The 19,682-nt window shown below is 55.2% G+C and overlaps 1 protein-coding gene across 2 annotated transcripts; it reads left to right on the top strand.

Moving 5' to 3' along the window:
- The first annotated feature begins 403 nt into the window (after nucleotides 1–403).
- On the top strand, nucleotides 404–18,788 carry TCF25 (TCF25 ribosome quality control complex subunit). Of its 2 annotated transcripts, XM_080351919.1 has the most exons (18): nucleotides 404–579; nucleotides 1,626–1,793; nucleotides 3,418–3,492; nucleotides 5,439–5,563; nucleotides 7,085–7,150; nucleotides 8,285–8,367; nucleotides 8,859–8,989; nucleotides 11,302–11,404; nucleotides 12,225–12,318; nucleotides 13,320–13,412; nucleotides 14,020–14,125; nucleotides 14,512–14,671; nucleotides 15,849–15,936; nucleotides 16,482–16,640; nucleotides 17,268–17,358; nucleotides 17,652–17,731; nucleotides 18,269–18,341; nucleotides 18,544–18,788. In XM_080351919.1, the coding sequence occupies exons 1-18, from the start codon at nucleotides 409–411 to the stop codon at nucleotides 18,703–18,705; spliced, it is 2,028 nt and encodes a 675-aa protein (XP_080208045.1). In that variant the 5' UTR covers nucleotides 404–408; the 3' UTR covers nucleotides 18,706–18,788. The 2 variants fall into 2 exon arrangements, with proteins under 2 accessions (XP_080208045.1, XP_080208046.1); XM_080351920.1 differs by lacking the exon at nucleotides 7,085–7,150.
- The last annotated feature ends 894 nt before the right edge of the window (nucleotides 18,789–19,682 follow it).

The following is a 19,682-nucleotide window of genomic DNA, read 5'->3' as shown; positions in this document are numbered from 1 at the left end:
GGGCCCGTGGGAAAATCCCGCCCCTTCTTCCCACGCACCTCCAGGCCGCCCCCTGCCCCGCCGTGCGTCCCCGTACCCACCCCAGGCTGTTCCCCTGGGCCGTTCCCCAGAGCCCCCGTCTCCGTGGGCCGTTCCCCACCGTAACCCCCACGCAGAGACCGTGGGAAAGCGCCGGTGTCGCGCTCCCACCCCGAGACATATTTCACGCGGCGACCGCGCCGGGCGCGAGGCGAGTCCCGGATTCTGCTCAACGCACCTGCGCAATAGGGCGGGGGAAGGGGGCGCACGGAAGCAGGGCCCGCGCAGGCGCAGTGCATGGGGCGGGGCGCGGAGCGGCGCAGGTGCGTCAGCCAGCCGCGCGCAGGCGCAGGGGGCGGGGCGGCGCATGCGCAGGTTGGAGGAGGCTCCATGTCGCGACGGGCCCTGCGGCGGCTGCGGGGCGAGCAGCGGGGCCAGGAGCTGCCGGGCCTGGGCCACCTGGGCCTGGAGCCTGGCCCGGAGGGGCCGCCGCCATCCGCTGCCACCGGGAGGGGACGCCGCGGGCCGGCTCGCACCGGTGTCAGCAACCGCTTCGAGCTGGTGAGGGGGTGACAGCGCTGAGGCCAGGAGGGACTCGGCGTGACAGCGGCTGAGAGGGGGAACTGGGGTGGCAGTGGGTGGGGAGACAGCTAAGCTGACAGTGGAAAGGGACAGCTGGGGCGGCAGTGGCTGCTGGCGACAGCTGAGTTGGCAGTTATTGGGAGGGTGGGTGACTGTGAGGGGGTGACTTTGGGGACAGTGGCTGGGGGGGCTCGGGGGTGGCTGGAGGGGACAGCGGCGCTGGGTGGCTGTGACTGAGGGCGGTGACAGTGACGCGGGGTGGTGGCCGCGTGCGGTGATCGAGGTGATAGTTTGAGGCAGTGACTGGAGTGGGACTGAGGGGTTTGGGATGGTGTGTGACCATGGCGGGGTGAGCTGGGGGTAGGGAAGGGGGGGAGCTGGGGTGACATGGGGGTGCAGGGAGGGCTTGAGGGGGCAGTAACTGGGACTGAACTGGGAGGGAGTTGGAGGGAGGCCTGGGAAGGACTGGGTGGTCTGGGTCTGAATATCAGGGTGGTCAGACAATGGGTGAAAACAGTTTCAGGAACATTCCTGCCACCGTCCCAGCCCTTCAAGATCCCAGTGCTGGAGGTTGGGGGTTGGATGGACCCTGGTGGTGCAGATAGTCCTGGGGTGACAAACCTGGTCCTTCCTCCCCTGGCACCTTGACAAGCCCCAGCAGTTCCCTCACCTTCCCCGGCCTTGGAGGGTTCTCCCAAGGAAGAGCAGAGTCCAGATAGGGCCATGCCGTGTGGGGGACGTGTCCTCATGGTGCTGTGCTCCCCTCTGGCAATTCAGTGGGTGTGGGGCTGTTCCAGGCACCCACTGGGTGACACATTTTATATAAGGGGTCATCACCTTGTCCCTGGCCATCTGCTGGAGAAGCCATTTGGGCAGCTGAGCCCTGCACTGCTTCTGCAATATTTTTCTCTTCCACTTGCAGGTGGGAATGGAACAGATCAAATCCCTGGGGATTTCTGTCCTTTGGGTGCAAGAGAGGGCAGAGTGCAGGCCTGTTTCTGCAGTTTGTCTGTCTGTTTGCGCAGATCCCTGCGGAGGAGTCGGAAGATGAGCTGCCATCCAGCGAGGAGCGAGCGGACGCTTGGCTCCGCGAACGGGATGCGACAGAAGGGAACAGCGAGGTGGCTGTTGCTGAAGAGACTGAAGGTGACGGGCACAGAGATGGGGAGGAGGCAGAGCAGCCGGACCAAATGGTAACTGAGCTACAGAGAGAAGATTTTCTATCTGCCTGGCTCTGCATGCGCTGAGGAGCTTTGTGGTGACAGCGCAGTGTGTTTCTTGTGCTGGGGTGTTGTTGGAGGCTGAGGCTGTGAGCCTCAGGGGAGGGACACGTGCAGGGAGCTTAAACCCAGGTACTCGGAGCACCAGATGTGGAGGAATGAGCAGTTTGTTTCTGAGAGTTGGGTTTGTGCTCAGGATCTGGGGAGATTTTCTAGCCACAGAGGGGAGGTTCCTGGGGAAGGCCTTGGGCTAAGCCTTGCGAGCGCTGAGGGCAGGCGAGGAGTGCGGGGCAAGCACCCCTGGGCTTCTGCAGCGGTGATTGCTGCTCTCCTCCTTCTCTGTGTGATTAATTGTGCTCTGCGCCATACAGGGCGCTGGGCTGGTGGGTGAATACTCTGTGAAGCGTTTGTTTTGGGGTAGATGATGTGAAGACTCCACACAATGTAAACCAGACACTGAACTTCTTCCCTGTAGTGTTTTGTTGTTGTTTTGTGTTCAGATTCCCTCCTGTGGTCTGTGTCAGCCCAGAAGTGTCTCCTTGCAAAAGCACGTAAGGAAAGGGCCACTTTAACAGTTTGTCGTTACAAGTCTGGCCCGTGTATCACTGGAAATGAGGGGCGTTGGGTCCCTGGCCTCACCCTTGGGGCTCAACGTTTGGGGGTGTCTCCTTGGGTTTGGTGCCAGGCGCTGTGGCCAGAGTAGCCAAAACCCTTGTCTGTGTGTGATCAGCTGTGCTGGTGGCCTCAGCCAGCCCAGGGCTTGAGAACGCTCTGGATGTGCGGTGCAGGCTCTGCTCGCTTGGTCCCCGCGCGAGTGGTGGCTCCAGCGGGCCCTGTCTTGGTGAGTTTCCTGCATGGGCACCACAGAGTTCACCTGCTGCTCCTCCCACAGCCTCCCAGGCAGAAATTGGGGAGCCCTTGGCAGGTGTCTCCCTGCGTTTGATAGAGCCAGATCGGGGCTGAGCCTGGCCCTGGATCTGAAGTCAGCCCAGGAGCTGTGAGGTTGTTCTGGGAGCACTGTTACTCGCTGTATTACCTGTGTCAATCCTGGAAATGTGTTTTTTCCCTCTCTGTGCCCTGGGAAGAGCCGGCGTGGGCACCAGTGTGCCTGTTGGGTAGGGGAATGCTGTGCAGCACCATGAGCTGCAGCAGCTGCGTCGGCAGCGAGAGGAGCCCGTGTCCCACAGTGCTCTCGGCAGGTGTTGGTTTCTGTGGCAGTCAGAGGGACTGATGAAACTGTCAGTGCTCACTAGAAAGACAGAAATAAAGTGTGTTCTAGAGAGGGAAGGAGGGCTGAAACATTTCTTCTACACCTGGTGTATCTAAACTGTTTGCTGCCTGATTCTGTAATCTCAGACATTGATAAGAAAGTCAGGAGAGATTTAACCCATAGATTTGCAAACCTTTGGTGCTTTCCTCCATTTTCTTCTTGTGTCTTAATTTCCACTCGCTGACAAACTTGAAAGGATGAATATTGGTTTCATTTAAGGGCCCTCCTAGCCTGCTGATCCATGCGGGAAATGCTCTTCTCCCCCATGGAGCTTCATCCCTGTGATCCCTGGGTCTGCTCTGATGGCTTTTCCTTTTCCTTTTGCAGCCTTCGTTGAGTAACAAGCCACGAAAGAAAAAAAAGAAAAGGAAAACCAAGAAAACTTCAGCAGAGGAGACTCTGGTATGTCTGCGTTTGCTCCCAGTTAGTGGTTCTGCTAATTTCTCCTTTGGATTGACAAAGTGGCTACTCTGAGCTAGCTGCAGAAAATATTTTGAGGCAGAAATGCTTCTTTTTGCATTGTACTCATTTAAAATAACGAAATTACACTAACAGCTTTTTGACTGTGGTCCTTCAGGCATCAGGGACAGGCGCAGCTGCACTGCAGATGCTTAGAGCAAAAATCCTCCCAGCGACATCTTCTTTCATCTCTGCTTTGAGGCTTTGCATGGGAGGGGGTACTGTGTGAGGGATTTTGCATTTTCATTAGATTTTCCTTGCCCTATTTAGGTAGCTGCCGTGGTTTAACCCCCGCTGACAACTAAGCACCACGCAGCCGCTCGCTTACTTCCCCCCCGTGGGATGGGGCAGAGAATTGGAAGGGTAAAAGTGACAAAACTCATGGGTTGAGATAAAGACAGTTTAATAGGCAAACCAAAAGCCGTGTGCCCAAGCAAAGCATAACAAGGAATTAATTCACTGCTTCCCATCAGTGCGCAGGTGTTTAACTTCCAGGAAAGGTTGACGCCATCCCTTGGCAGTGCAGGCAGGGCGGGGTGGGCCATTCTCTCTATTCAGAGAATAAGCTGTCCCCTCGCAAGCAGGCATGCTTGGAGTGAGCACTTTGTCCAGAGTCTGTGTTTGTTGTGGATAAAACTGTGAGAGACAAATGTGTGTGCCCAAATATGCTTTATCTAAGTGTGCTAGACTGGCAGACCAAATGGATCGCAGTCTTTGGTCTTTTCATAGAAATCAACTCCAAGTGGGAGATAGTTTTCTGCCAAGGTTTAAGAGTCAGAACTGTTCACTTGGTAAGATCCTTGACTGAAAATCCTGAGGCACACGAGTGAGCCATGACCCCAGTGTAGGTGCTGCCTCACTGGGAGTTCAGCAGGATGAGTTCAGAGTGAGTTACTGAGGCAGAAAACCCATCGAAAGAGCCTCCTGCCCAAGAGTAATGAGCAGTAGGGTGAATTCTGCCAGCTGTAGGGAGACTCCGTGCCCACAACCAGGCAGTTAGATGTGCTGGGTGGAGATAATACCACCTTTGTTCAAACGCTTAAATGCAAAGCACGCTGTGCTCAGCACGGATCCACTCTGCACAGAGCGGCTATATTTAGCTGGAAAAGCGCTGTTCGCATGTCGTGAATGGAATTCCAAGTTCCACCCACGTACATCGTGAGGAGGGCGTGAAAGGGCTGCGTAAGAAATGCGTCACTTGCTATTTATGGGGAAAAATAGAGGAAAATCAGGATAAAAGTGTTACACAACTGTTGAATGTGTGCTGGGGGACAGATTGTTTGGGTTGTTTGAAGATGTGGAAAGTGAGAGTGCGGTGCGTTCAAGTTGGGTTAAAATCATGTGTATTTGATGTCTTATTACAAGGGTCGCAGCCGTAGCTTAGTGTTCCTGTGGAAAGCAGGCAGTGAAGGCTGATTATTGAAATATTTATGATTAAAATCAGTACCCCAACATTTCATGCTATTATAAGGATTGTGGCATAAATAAACCAGAGCCAGGAGAGTGCGGGGCGGGTGGGCAGGGACAGACCAAAGCCCAGCCGGCTCTTGCCTACACCAGATCTATTCAGCTGGAGCATTTGGACTCGCAATGGTGTGAAGAGCAACAGCTCAACAGTGCCTTGAATGTGCAGGGAAGAGCAGCCTGCCCTTTTGGGGGCTGGTTGGGCAGGGAAGGCTGGCTCTGGGTGGGATTCCAGAGGGAACGAAGGGTGCTGGGTGCAGAGCAAGACGCCTTGGTAGGAGATGGTATGTGAGCACCCTGGGTGCGTAATGGGCGCTGCACTGATATCGCACAGAGGCCAGAACGAGCCAAAGAGTGTGGGTATGATCTCTGCGTGCCATAGTGACTCGCTCTGCAATAACTGCCCTGTCTGTGCCTATCTCAAGGAAGACAATGACCTGGAAGACATCGATGGGCTGCTGGAGAAGCCTGAGGACACCAACGGGCTGTCACAGAACAGCCAGAGCGGGGTGATTTCTGACAGCAGGCCTCTGCTCTACGTGGAGCACAGGTACTCACTTCTTTCCCAGTTTTGGCCTTGGGCGTGACAGGGATGTCTGTTCCCCCAAGGAAGGGAGCTGGGAGCCTGCCAGCCTTATCTGTCCATGAATTCAGGAGCTGGCTTGGCTGGGGTTGTGGTGATGGTTGTGCACAGCCCCGTTTCTAACCATCGCTCTTAGAGCTGTGTCGGCTTTTGAGCAGTGGCTGCTGTTCTCTGCTGTCACACCTGGTTTGAGTGGGTGTCTGGACCAGCTTCACCTCCAGAGATGCCTTCCAGCCTCAACCACCTCGTGACGCTGCAGAAGAATCTCTGCCCAGAGCTCTGATACATAAAGCTTTGCCATGGAACTGGCCCAGCCGGGTGATGGCCTGTGGACTGGCCTCAGGACAGCATGTGCTGTCCCTTGAGGGGGCCAAGCGGTGCCAGGAACTAATGTCACCAGGAAAGCTGGTTAGACTTGTCTGATCTTCCCCACATGTCACCATTGACAAAGGGGACTAAGCGCCAAGTGTGTCCAAGAGCCAGAGGATGAATTTTCCTGATACTCAAGCCATGTAATGTCTGGGTCTGTTGGGAGAAGGCCGGCTGGAGGGTCCAGCATGGTTTGGAGCCCTGGTCTGTGCAGATGCTAGCAGCTCTTTTCTGTTCCTGAAGAAAACATTTGAAGTTGCAGCTGGGACAACTTAATGTGTCCGAGTTTTGAAACATCAAAGCTGAGTCTAGGCTGGTGGGTGCTTGGCACTAGCACAGCCTGTTCAGGGACACTTTGGTAAAGGCGGGAATGTTTTTTTGTCTAGAGGTGGTTTTAAACCTCACTGACATTTCTGGTCAAGGAAACATTATTCAGAAACCTTTGAGAGGTGGAGAATCTCCAGGTGGGTGAGGACTGGCAGTGCTGGAGCTCAGCCTTCTCACTCTCCCAGCCCTGCTCGCTGGCTGGCAGCGAGAAACCCCTCTCAAATACAACTCCCTTCTCTGGGCCAAGCAGCAGATCAAGAAAACCATAGGTGTTGTCATGACTCAGTACAAGATCTTTGTATTAAAAAAGTGTATTTTAATCCATGCCAACCTCCACACAGGGATTAGGATGCTGGCCCCAAACCACAGGCTGCCACTGCCAGACTGGGCAGCATGTACCTAGTGTTCTTCAGGCACATGAACCCAATTCGTGCCCTCCTGACCCCCAGCTCATGCCCTCCAGAGCAGCTCCTGCCCTGGGGTGTCCTGACTGAGGCCCCGGCTGCCTGGAGAGGGCAGCAGCAGCATTCCTGTGTTTCTCAGCTCCGCGCTGTTTGGTGCAGCGCACAGAGGGAGCACACATCTCACTGATCAAGGTTTTCCATGTTCTGACCGTTTTTAGGCTCCTTTCAGTGTGTTGTGTCAGGTCAGTGGGGTATGTGACAGCTCTGAGGCTTGGCCAGGGGCACCTGGAGGTACAGAGCACTTGGCACTGACAGAGAAGATGCGAGTGTGACACTTTTGGCTGTGTTTAACTGACAGTAGCTTTTCTTTTTTGTTTCAACCTCTCAGAAACTTGAATCCAGAGAATGAGTTGAAGAGATACTTTGGGGCTCGCGCTGTTCTTGGTGATCAGAGGTTAGTTCAGAATTTAATATTAAACCCTTTCAAGGTCTGTCCCTCCTTGGTGGAGCTTACTGAGCCCCTGGTGCCACACCTGGGCAGGGGACCTGGAACAGCCCGATGTAGTCGGGGTGTGTTACTCATGTAGGAGTCACTTTTTGGGACAGAAGAATGTTTTTTGTGATGCATGTACAGGAGGTGTAAGACTTCTCCAGGCTTTTGCTAGCATTTGCTTTTTCTGCAGATTTCCCCATTCATTTACTGTCAAATGCCCTTCTAAAGCCCTTTCAGTCAAATTTGTAGAATATAGGCTCTTCCATTTTATTTCTTTCTCCAGCATTTGTCATGTTTTGCTGTTCCAAAGTTGCTGATATCTTACAGAGTGGACCCTGAATACTTTCCAGGGGTTCTCAAGCACTTGCCCAGGAAACCTCCTGCCACTTGGGTGTGAGGTCTCTGTGCAGTCACCCATTGCTATGTGGTCAGTGTTCTCCAGAAATCCCCGCTTCCACGAGCTGGTTGAAAAATGTACGTGTCAGAAGGGTATAAGCTCAGAGCAGTGACGGTGGAAGCGGAAACCTTCTCTGAGAGAGACTGTGGGAGAATATTTAGTGCTCGAGAAAGAAGCAGCAGCCCCTTACTGTGGAGACATGACTTTCATAGAGTGGCCTTAATTTCTGAATTCCTCCTGCCCGGAACCAATACATAGTTTGCATTTGTTAGTACAGCTTAAGCTCCATCTGTTGGCTTTCGAGGGCCCTGCTGGGCAGAGGGGTGAGTCACAGTGATGTGGGGCTTGCTTAATTGGACCTGGGAAGCTACTTGAAGCAAAGAGGCAGCTGAGAACTTGGCAGGGCTAAAAACAAAGGAGCGAAGCCATTGAACTGGAAATGCTGGAGGCACTGGCTGGCCCAAAGAGGAACAGCTGAAGTAGGGCAGAACCTGAGCCGAGCTATGTTGTGTCTCGAAGGCAAGCACATTAAAGCTCTGAGCACAAGCTCCCTGTGGCAGGGCTGCAGCTGAGGAAGAAGTTGGATCTCTTTATTTTCTCCCCACCCCATCCCGAATCATCCTTTTTCTGGCTTGTTGTAGCCCTCCTCACCCTGTTCAGTTCAGAGGAACCATGACCTGTTGTGTTTATTTCCCCAGGCCAAGGCAGCGGCAGCACCAGCACGTCCGCAGCACGTGGCTGACGACTCCCAAGAACACCTGGCCACGCTACAGTAGGACAGGTGAGGCTTTTGGTGCCACTGAAGCACTGTGCAGCCCACGGGGGACACGTCAGTCCAATGCCCACGTTGACATAGGTGGCTGCTCCTGCCAGAGCCTTGGAAATCTGAGCTGCATTTATCTGCTCCCAGGCCCAGGCTTCACACTGGCTGTTGAGGAAGGGAATTGCTCATCAGCTGGTGGAAATACCTCTGTTCTCAGGAGGGAGAGCTGTGTTGTATTGTGTCTGAGCTTTTCTTTGCACTTCTTGGAGATAGCAGGTGATGAGTACCTCCTTTCTTAACAGCAGTAGTGCTGGATAATGTGAAATATCCGTGGGGAGAACAAGCTGCCTGGGCTCCTCGGGTGGGTTTTGGATTTTGATTCAGGAAAGGAGTTAAATTCTCTGGGAGTTTTTGCAAACACACGTGGCTTTGGAGCCAATGATGTGAGTGACCTAAGAAACGGAAGAGCTTCCTCGTGGCTGCAATACCTATGTCTGTCCCCTCTCCAGGTATGTCCATGGAGCTGCTGGAGACCAGGCGGGGAGTACAATACTTTGCCTTCAAGCACCATCACAAGTACCAGCAACTGCAGTTCAAGTTCCTGGAGGCTGTTGAGTCCATGAACCTCAACAACATTGTGGTATGTTGGGAAATGGTTTTTCCCCTCCCGCATTCCTGCAGCCCCCTTCCTCAGGGGAGGAGGTGGGCTGGTGCATCCCAGGGCCTATTTTCTCTCGCTCTCATTTTGAGCAGCAAAAACCCACGCCCTCTCTGTGTGGGGCAAGGCAGCAGTGCGTGCTGAGCTCTGCTGTCACTGTATGCATAAAATAAGTGACCACCTTGGTGCAAATTGGTGGCCAAGCCTTGGTGGCTCTGCCCGAGCGCATCCCAGTAGCCGTCTGGAGAGGCGCCGGCAGGAGCTGAGCGTTTGGCTGGAGAGGAAGGAATAAAGCTCCCTTGTCTCAGCTCTTCAGTTGGGAAAGGAAAAATATTGTATAAACCCATCTTTAAATGAGAAGCTAAACTAACAGCTGGTCTATTTATAAACTCTTGCATGAATGAAAAATGTGTCTTTTCCTGGTATTTCAGCAGAACAATCTTTGTGTTAAAAGTTCTTCATGCATGTCCAAGCTCATTAAACTGTATGGTAACATTTATAGTTTGTAGTGATAAGCAACAGGAAAATTGCTCTGCACCATGCTGAACTATAATTGAGATATTTTTGCTCTGAAAACTCTGGCCACATGAGCTCGAGTATATGCCCCGGGCAAGTTTCTTAAAGAGGTCATTGTCTGCTAAATAGTTCCTTCTGCTTTCCCACCCTCTGCTCACGGCTGCTGCTCCCTCCAGCTCCTCAGTTCTGCCACAGATGCAGCTGAGGGATTCGCAGTAAATGATGCCAAGTAATTCCCATGCAGCAGCAATCACCTGAGACCTGGTGTCCCTTGGACACGGTCTTACCAGGCTGGGCTGAGCGGGATGGGTTTTCTGCAGTACATTTTAGTCTTTATGCTCTGTCTCTGTTAAGTGTACCTGGCTACATTTGAAGATATTCCTACAGCTTTATTCTTTGGGTTTTTTGTTAAAAGTAAAATCTAACAGGGTTTGCTGATGCCAGAAGTATTTCAAACCCCCAACCAGTTGATCTGCGACACCCCAGTTTCACGTAGCTGGATGCCTGATCAGCCTTGCTGCTGTGGTTCCAGTGTGCAAAACAGGAGTTTTTGGGGGGTCCTGCCCAGTTAGTGGTTTTCTGCTCTTGCCAGTGGGTTAAAGGGGTTTTGTGGTGAAGTTGTAAGTGTAAGTTTTGTACTGTAGGTGGGCACGCTGGCTGTTCCCTGCAGATGTGCAGCTTCTGGAGCTTGTGAAGCGTGCTTTTTCAGTTTGGGGGGCAAAAAAAAAAAAATCCCAAAATTAAACTCTGAGGAGATTTGAAGTACTTGCAGTATTTTCATATGGAAATGGAATTTTAGGTACTTGGAAAAAGTAGCTCATTTATGATATAGTGAATGCAGAGGTTCTTGAGGTGCAGCTAAACTTCTATTCTGAAGCCTGGAGAAACATCTTTTTACTCCATTACCATTCAGGAGCTGGATTCTGGAACAATAATGGATATGTCCTCAGTACCCAGAGGAAGCAAAAGCCCAATTGAGTGCTCAGAATTGTTAAGAGATACAGAATAAAACAAAAAGTGTAATCATGCCTCCTGCCTGCATCTTGACTATTGTGTGCAGAGCTGGGCCCTCACCCTGAGCAGGATGTGGTGGAGCCAGGGCAGTTCAGAGGAGAACAAGAGGGGAGGGATAATCAAAGGCCAGCACGGGCTCTGTGCTAGAAAAGTTGGGTCAGCTGGGAGAGAGGAGCCTGGGAGAGGCTGCAATCGAGGGCTCGGATCCTGCCTGGGATGGGGGAGATCTCCCTGTGTCCCTCCCAACACGGGGGTGAAGCTGGTGGGTTGGGATTAAATCACGTTCTTTTCAGCAGTGGGTTTCTGTATCGCAGAGCTGGGCTGCTGGAAAGGTGCCTGGGTCAGCAGGTGAACAAATTCCTGGGAGGAGACACCATTGCCAGCAGCTTTGGCAGTGGGGGTCCCCAAACCCCTGAAGTTTGGCAGCTCGGAGTGAGCTGGGAGCCATCCCACTTGCCCGGCTTTGTGCTGCCTTCCCCAGGCATCTTCTTTTGCAGACAGGGTACGATGGAGCCCCGCTTAGACCCAGTGTGGCTGGTTTTGGGTTATTTAGTCCATAGTTTGAGCCTTTCACATGCAAATGTGTCCCCAGCCTGAGCACTATCCTTCTGACAGTGCGGAAAAGGATTTGTCACCCTCAGACAGCCCCTCTTGGGGTATTTGCCTCCCCGCCACACTGGCTGGCTTTGCCTTGTGGGCAGAGTGAGTACAGGAGGAACCTGTGATTTGTGCCGTCGTGTAACGAAGCTCCTGCTCCCCTGCAGATGCTGCTCGAGGCGCTGGACCCGTACCACGTGGACTCACTCCTGCAGCTCAGCGACGTGTGCCGCATGCGGGAGGACCACGAAATGGCCCGAGATTTCATAGGTAAAAGCTGAAGGGAGCAAATGTCCTGGCATGAATTAGTAACCAAGGGCCTTTGGTTCCGTTTGGTTTTGTTTCAGTGGAGAAGTGGCAAACCAGAAGGGTTGGTCTGGCTCCTGGTCTGCAGCTCTGGGCCGCAAGCACTCGACGTTATGCAATCCTACAGACCAGCAGCTTTTGCTGGAGGCTTTTAAATAGAGCCGGACCTGCTTGTCTGAGGCAAAGCACATCAGCATTCACCCTCAAAACGAACAGAAAGATTGTCTACATACGGAAGTCTCACCTGCAGATGTGTCTTGCAGGATGAGGGGCTGATTGAGCAGCTCGCAGGCCATGCAGTGCAGGGGGGCTGCTGCAGGCAGCCTGTGGTTCCACCAGGAGCTGCGCCCCCAGGCCAGCCCACGCTCCCCCGGGAAGGTGGCTGCGGTCCCGGGTGTCTGAGCCGCGCTGTTGGGGAGCAAGGGCACATGCTCTCCAGCATGACAGGAGGGGCCAGAGGTGAAGTCAGGACAGGATCTCTGATTTCCCCATGTGAAGATAGTTGTGGCTGTCGCAGCCTCAGTCCCAGAGCTCCTCCAGAAGTTATTTTTACAGTGCCTGCAGAAGGGAACCAGGCTTGCTTCCCTGGATGTCTGCTGGGACCATGTCCTCTGAAGTAGCGTTGTGCCTCGCTAGACTGTGAACAAGCGTATTTGGTGGTCTATGGGCACCAGAACTCTCAATTTTTGTCTTCTGGGCTAAGTCAGCTGCCATTTTGTGAGCAGTGGGGCAGCACAGCAGGCTGGGGTGGTGGCTGCCCTGACGCTGTCCTTGCTGTCTGCAGAGCAGGCGCTCTACAGCATGGAGTGCAACTTCCACCCCGTCTTCAGCCTCACCAGCGGGACCTGCAGGCTGGATTACCGCCGGCCGGAGAACAGGTAGGCAGCGCTGGCCTACTTGAGACACCAAGACCCAGATTCACAGTGTCTGCTGCATCATGACCGGTGGCACAGGGACCTTGAAATGTCCCTCTCTGTGGAAACAGGCTTGGCAGCTGGTGGCCATGTCCCTCAGTGAGGCAGCAGTGGGGCTCCTCAGATGGGTGCTGGGCTACAGGCAGCTCTTGCACTGAGGTTTCTTTGCAAAACATCCTCTTTCCTGAGAGCTTCCTTATCAGAGCATTAACTGTTTCTCCCCATCACATCCTTCTCCTGCAATTAGTATCCCGTAGCCCAAAGTGGCCCTTATTTTTGTCACAATACTCACTTTATGTTTACGGCTGTGCTTGGTCACTTGTGTGCTGCCTGCCCAGCCTTCATCCCCAGTGCTCACTCTGCTCCTGGCCCAGCTCTTTATGTAACGACAGCTCTGCAGCTGCGAGGAAAGGTGACTTTATTCTGGGAATTTTCCACTCAGCTGACCCGAGTCATCCCTCCCAAACTGCTGTACCTGGAGCTTGCTCACATTTCCAGTCCTTGCTCACTGCCAAGCTTCGTGCCGTCTGAGACCTGAGCACTGTAATCTGTATCTCACCCGGTTTGGCTGTTAGTCCTCCTCTCACCGCTCACATCGTGCACATGCTGTGTCACTGTCCCCACGAGGCTGGGACGAGGCAGGATGCAAACCCTGGGGATTTACTCATTTCTCCTGAGTTGGCTGCTCTGTGAGAGCATAAGGCTGTGGGACCCTGGGCAGCAGGGGTGGAGCAAACTGAGGGTTTGCTGTCCCTGTACTTGCACAAAGAGATTAAATAAAACAAGCAATGGGAAGGTGTGGGGTCTGTGCCCCCCTGTACTGCACTGGGCTGGGTTCCCTGCACCCCACGGGCTGCACAGCAGCGCTGGTGCTTGAGGAACTGGGGCTGACCGTGGGTCGCCGTTGGCATGAGGTGCTTCTCTCCAAATCTGACTTCTAACGCATGCTGCTGTTCCCCATGCAGGTCCTTCTTCCTGGCTCTCTTCAAGCACCTGATGTTCCTGGAGAAGAGAGGTTGTCCCCGGACAGCCCTGGAGTTCTGCAAGCTGATCCTGAGGTTGGTGTCCCTGCCGAGTGCTGTGCTGTGGGATGGGGCATCTCTGGCTTGGTAGAATGGGCTTCGAACAGTGCACCCAGCCTAACCCGGGGGACAGAAACCCCCCAGATGTCCTGCTGCTCTGAGTCTCAGCGCGGGATTGTTTCCACTTGTTACAGACACAGTGTCACAGGGCAGTTGTGAGCACACGCTCATGTCTGTGGTGCTGCTCTGGAGAGAGGTGACTGTTGAGGAGGAGGCTGAACCAGCTGGGACCAGGGTGGCCCTGGCTCTCGGCTGCTGAGCCATGGGCCCGGCGGGTCCACAGAGCCCAGAGTCTCTGCAGAGCAAACGTCCGATGGTGGCTTCAGCCTGCTTGGTTTGTGGCCACTGATCCTCCTCCCGGGTGGTGACACGGGGACCGTCACCCCTCTGCAGGGACACAGACCAGGCAGCGTGTGTCACCATCATCCTGGCCTTGCAGGAACAATCGTGTTCCCATTACCTGTGCTGATTAAGTCACGGGAGCTCTTGGGGTGCTGGTGGGACCATCTTGTTTGACTTATAAATGAGAGCAGCTACTTCTTCAGCTTTTGTGAGACTGACTTTCTTTCCTTTCCCTCTGAAGCCTCGATCCAGACAACGACCCGCTGTGTATGCTGCTGATGATCGATTTTCTGTCCCTCCGAGCCAGAGAATACACCTTCCTGACCCGCATGTTCCAGGAGTGGGAGGTGAGTTTGCAACAGGCATCCCCAGTGAGATGGGGGAGAGCTGGTTCCTGGGGCTCCCCCTTGGGCTGGGCTGGAGGGGCTGCTGGGCCAGGGAACAGGAGGTTTTGTAGCCAGCATAGCCCTTTGGGGGCTGTCTCATAGCCAGGCTGGCATCCCAAAATCATTGGAATGACCTGTAAAGGCTCAGGGTGTTTGTTCTTGTAATCCTGGTACCCTGCAAACAATTGTACAACTCAAAAGCGCTCACTCAGCAGTGGGGGCACCAAGCCAGCAGCTGGCAAGTACTTAAATCCGGGAAGAAACCTCCCCCTGTGTGCAGCCCAGCCACATCGAGATCGTTCTGCACAGCATCATTTCTGGGTAAATCTATCTCTCTGATCCTGCAGAGTCACCGGAATTTGTCCCAGCTGCCCAATTTTGCCTTCTCGGTGCCACTGGCCTATTTCTTCCTGAGCCAACAGGAGGAGCGCTCGGAGCTGGAGCTCAGCCAGGCCCAGGAGAGAGCCGCCCAGCTCATCCAGCTAGCCTTGATCATGTTCCCAAGCGGTAAGTCTGTCCCCACCGGTACCTCCATCCCTGCAGGCTTTGTCCCCGTCTCCATCAGTGAGAGCACAGGCTGGTTCCAGTCAGGTTCATGCAGAGGCATCACTTTTGCAAATGGTGTTTGCCTCCGTCCGCGGGAGCCCTGACTCAGAGGGAGAGGCAGGTGGGCAGGTGCTGCTGTCTGTGTGTCTGTGGGGTGGTTCTGGGGCAGTTCAGCCGTCCGCACCACGGCAGGGCTGGCGAGGGAGCGGCAGAACCAGGCAGGGTCTCCGCAGCCACGAGCACTCCACATAGAATCATACAATGTCCCGATTTGGAAGAGCCCCACAAGGATCATCAAGTCAAACTCCTGTCCATTCACAGACAACCCCAAAATTCACACCATCTGTCTGAGGGTGTTGGCCAATTGCTTCTTGAACAGTGTCAGGCTTGGGGCTGTGACACCTCCCTGGGGAGCCTGTTCCAGTGTCCAACACCCTCTAGGTGAAGAACCTTTTCCTCATGGCCAAGCTTAAACCTCCCCTGGCACACCAGGCTGAGTTCAGCTCTGCTCTCCTGCTGCACGCCCCCCTCAGAGCCCTACATTGGGAACGGTCATGGAAGTTCAAGGAGGGTGAGAACCAGAGCCTTGGAACAGGACAACGTTTCTCCCCTGGGTTTCCCAGCCCACAGACAGCGAGTCTCTCTCGGCTTTCCCTCTGAGGCCCCGCTCTGCCTCCACTCTGCTTCTTCTGGGCGCCCAGTGCTCCTGCTTTCATCCCGCGGTGCTGACAGCCGTGAAAGCAGATCCACGGCCCCGCCGGGCCTGTGGCGGGCCCGTCCTCACAGGCAGGAATAACCAGCTCTCCAACAGAGCTTTAGTTTGTGTTGGCTGAAACCATCCTTGCTGCTGCTTCTCGTGGTGACTGAAGTAAACTCCTTGTTCAAGTTCAAAGGCCAGCAGCACTGAGTGCAGTAAATTGCGCTTTGTTTCACTTGGGGGGCGGGTGGGGTGGGGAAAACGTTGTTGTCTGGTTTTATTTGCTCTGGATCTGTTTCCACCATCCATGTGGAGATCAAAATGCAGCACAACCCCCAGCAGCACACTCGCACCCTCCTGGTGTGGGTTTGGCACCCGAGGCGGTCTCTCGGTTGTTCCACGATTCTCCTCACCAGTGAACTCTCTGGCTTTCTCCTGCAGTTCTGATGCCATTGCTGGATCACTGTGGCGTGCAGCCTGACAGCAGGGTCACGTCCCATTCCTTTTTTGGGCTGAATGCTCAGATAAGGTAAGCCCTGGAGATGTTCCCAGTAAAGAGAAGAAATCGATATTGCCGGTAGCGGGGCTTTTACTTGCTCAGGCTACTAATGGAGTGACAAAGCTGTGGAGGAGACTATTTGGTTTCCCTGAGTAGGCTGTTAGATGTTTTGATAATAGATTCCCATAATGGCCACCAGAAGAAGCTAATGCAGCCGCCTCACCTTAATGCAGATGGGTCAGAAGTTCATACTGGAGCTGTCGGTACATGTAGTTGGAGAACGATGTGTGCGTGCTCTCGGGGCATGCTGTCTCCTGCCAGTCTGCGTTTCCCTAACACGTGGTCATCAAACACACAAACTGTCTCCCCCTCGGGTCAAGTCAGCGTTGACTTTCATCTCATGGCTATGCTTATCCCAAAATAGGTGGAGACAGAAAAACTAGTGAAGATAGATGGAAATAGCAAAGCGGGGAGCCCGCGATTCTGCTCTCTGTGTTCTCACGCCAAAGCGCAGTACAGAAGGGCCTGTGGGCGGAAGGGGCAAGAGTGTCCTGAGTAACAACTGTCCCCCGCAGCCAGCTCCCGGCCCTGACCCAGCTGACGTCCCTCTATGTGGAACGGACCCACTCACTGTGGAAGGACCCAGCTGTCATGGCGTGGCTGGAGACCCACGTCCACGAGGTGCTGCGCAAGGTGGACGCCCAGGACCCGCTGGTGCAGGAGGCAGAGCACAAGTGAGGACAAGCGGCTCTTGTGCCAGGCCTGGGGGCTGAAACACAGGGGCAGAGTGGTGGAGGGTTCTGCGGACGGCGGGGGGCTCTGCGCTGGGCTGTGGCGGCACTGGGGCTGGTGCAGAGCCCCCCACTGCTGATCTGGTGAGGCTGGTGACACCAGTGGCACACTGCAGGGCCAGGAAGGCAGAGGTTCTTCTTGCCAACTTTGCACAAGTGTGGGTGAAGAGCTCCAACATTTGCTCTCTGGGGAGGGAGTGTGTGCTGTACTGGCATCCTCCAGCCTTGGAAATTGCCCGGGAGGGTGGAGGGGCTGCTGAAACACCTCCCAGCCCTGAGGGGCAGGAGGGAGAGGAGTTACGCGAGATGGTAAGCCAGAGTTAGTCTGCTCTGCTGGCCTGCAGAGGAACAGGGCTTATGAGAGATCTGTGCCATGTCCCTGGGCTGTTCTGCTCTTCCCTCTGGGCTCAGCAGCTGCCAGGTGACTTTGGCTTCACTGCAGGCCAGCTCTGTCTGATCCAGCATGTCCCAGAGCCAGGGCTGGAGCTGACGCAGCTGGAGAAGCAGAACTGCGCAGCTGGCCATGCTGAGCCGTGCTAGGTGCCATCTGCTGTCCCCTCCCTGCTCTAGGAGGAAGACACGGTACCAGAGTGCGCCCAGGAACATCTACCGGCACATCGTCCTGTCGGAGGTGAAGGAGGCCATGGCAGCGCTGCCGCTGGTGAGGGGCCCTGACGGGGCACGGGCAGTGGTGGCACTCGCATCCCTGCTGTACATGTGACACTGGGCACGTCTTAAACTGCAGCCACCAGCAAAAAACATCCGCCTGAGCTGGACGTGTCCTCCCTGCGTGCACGGCTTCCCAGGGCGGCACACGGGCAGGCGGGCTCAGCTGCTGCCCAACTCTGTTGCACTCACTGAGACTAAGGGCTGTCCTGCTGCTCTGACTGTCACTGTGCCCTGTGTCTGCTGCTGCTGGCGCCACCTTCACTCCTGTCTTCTCCCCACCCACAGGAGGTGACCTCGCAGCCAGTGATGGGACATGACCCCTTGCCCCCTCTGGACTCCATCATCTCCTACACCAGACCAGAAAGGTACCTTCTCCGCCCCTTGTTTCTGCGCCAGCGTGTTCCCAACGTGCCCTCAGCCCCCACCGGTGTGCCCCTGGGTGCTGGGAGCTGCATCCTCCTCCTCCTCACGGAGGAAGAGCCGCCTGACCCGTGGTGCTCGCCGACGGGCAGAGCACGCAGACAGGACTGGTCCTGCCACTCTGCCTTGGTGGCCACTGGCAAAGACGATGGCTTTCCTTAACTGGGCTGGTTTGGGGTTTAAGCGCAGCCAGCCGTGGCGCACACAGACCATGCGGGTGGAGCCCATATGGGGTTTGTGCGCTGACCCAGCTCAGAGCAAACATGGCAGGGCTTTTGGTGAGTGCTGGGCCCTGCGACTGGCAGCTGCTGCCTGCCCAGGTGATAAATCCCTGCGAATCCGCCAGTGTCTGCTGCAGGGTGGCTCGAACATGTGGGTCCATGCAGCCTGGGTCCCTCTGGCATCTCTGCGCTGTCCCAGCCCTGGCGAGAGGTCGAGTCCCGAGCTGTCCCCGTAACCCTGCTGTGACTCGTGTCTTTCAGAACGAATCCGCCATCCAGTGAAAACACTTTATCTCTCTTCTTCCGATCGCTGTTGCCAAATTTTAACATGCAGGTATGTGCCGTCAGCTGCCGCGGGCAGATTGGAGCACACGCTGCTGTCGGTGCACTGTTTTTCCCGCAAAGGGAGCGGCTCGTGGCGTGTGCAGCGTGGCAACGTCAGGTTGCAGAGCAGGCTGCTGCTTTTTGGTGAGCGGCGTTGTCCCTCCCTGCGGTGCCGGCAGCTGCCCGCCCGCCCCAGTGCTGCTGTCTTGCAGGAGGACATCAGGCACGACGGGGAAGAGGAGGCTGGAGCGGGGCAGGACCTCAACCAGGGGGTGAACAGGCTCATGGCAGCCATGCGGGACATGCTGGTGAACATCCAGTTCCAGGAGCCCCCCCGAGACGACAATCCTGAAGGCGACGGGGACTGGGACTGAGCCAAGAGCATGTGTCTTCGCCCCACCCTCCCCATACCCTCTGTAATCACCCCCTGACTTGTGTCACCCTCCAATAAAGTCACACAAACCTCAGGCACCTGCTCTCACTGCGGGGAATGGGCTCTGGTGGGGGGGCTGCCACCACAGGCACCTTCCGTGGCTCTCGGTGGGGGGCGAGGACCGTCTGAGCATGGCAGAGCTAATCTACAGCAGCTGTCCCTCGGCCTCAGCCCGGCTTAGTCCTCCCCAGGACCCCGCCTGCTCATCTCCTGCCTCTTGTGTTTAATGTCTGGGGTGGGTCTTCGCCCTCTCCTGCGGCTGAAACCCTCTTCCCTCCACAAAATACCCCGAGCCCTGACAGCGCTGAACCTTCCAGCTCGCTGATGGAGGGTTTGGGGTGCAGTGCTGTCCCTGGGGGTGCAGTGAGTCCCTATGGCTGCACAGGACCACACTGTGCTCTGGCTGGGGCTTCCCAGGAGGTGCAGCTCTCCCTGCGCTAGCAGAGGGGTGCAGGGAGCGGCTCTTCTTATGCCGCAGCTGTTTCATGGTGCTGGGAGCACAAAGGATCCCCCCTCATTGTTTTTTCCCCCTCTTTGTTTTTCCCCTCCCCCCCCCTCCTCTTTCCCCACCTTCACACAGGGACACAGCAATGCAGAGCCAAGAATAAGGTCAACTGCACTCAAACCCGCAAAGGTTTTTCCCTTTTTTGCTGTGTAACGGTGTCGATGTGGCTCTTAATGCTGAGCCAGGCTGTGCTGCCCGGAATAAGTCCTCCCCCTTTTTGCAAATCCTGCTGCGTCCTCTCCCCTGGGTGATGGTGAGGATGGGGCCAGGGGGGCTGGGCTCAGGCCTTCCCCCCCCCATCCTGGGAACCCCGTTCCTTGTGCTCACATCGATTGGATTTGCAGACTCGGCGTTTTCTAGCTCCGCTTTCAAAGCTTCTGTTGATAAAGCTAAAAATTCACGGCACGTCCCGG

Source organism: Nesoenas mayeri, assembly GCF_963082525.1.
Source record: "Nesoenas mayeri genome assembly, chromosome: 12".
Classification (NCBI taxonomy): domain Eukaryota; kingdom Metazoa; phylum Chordata; class Aves; order Columbiformes; family Columbidae; genus Nesoenas; species Nesoenas mayeri.
The sequence above is the reverse complement of the archived record's forward strand: the minus strand, read 5'-3'. Positions and strand labels throughout refer to the sequence as shown.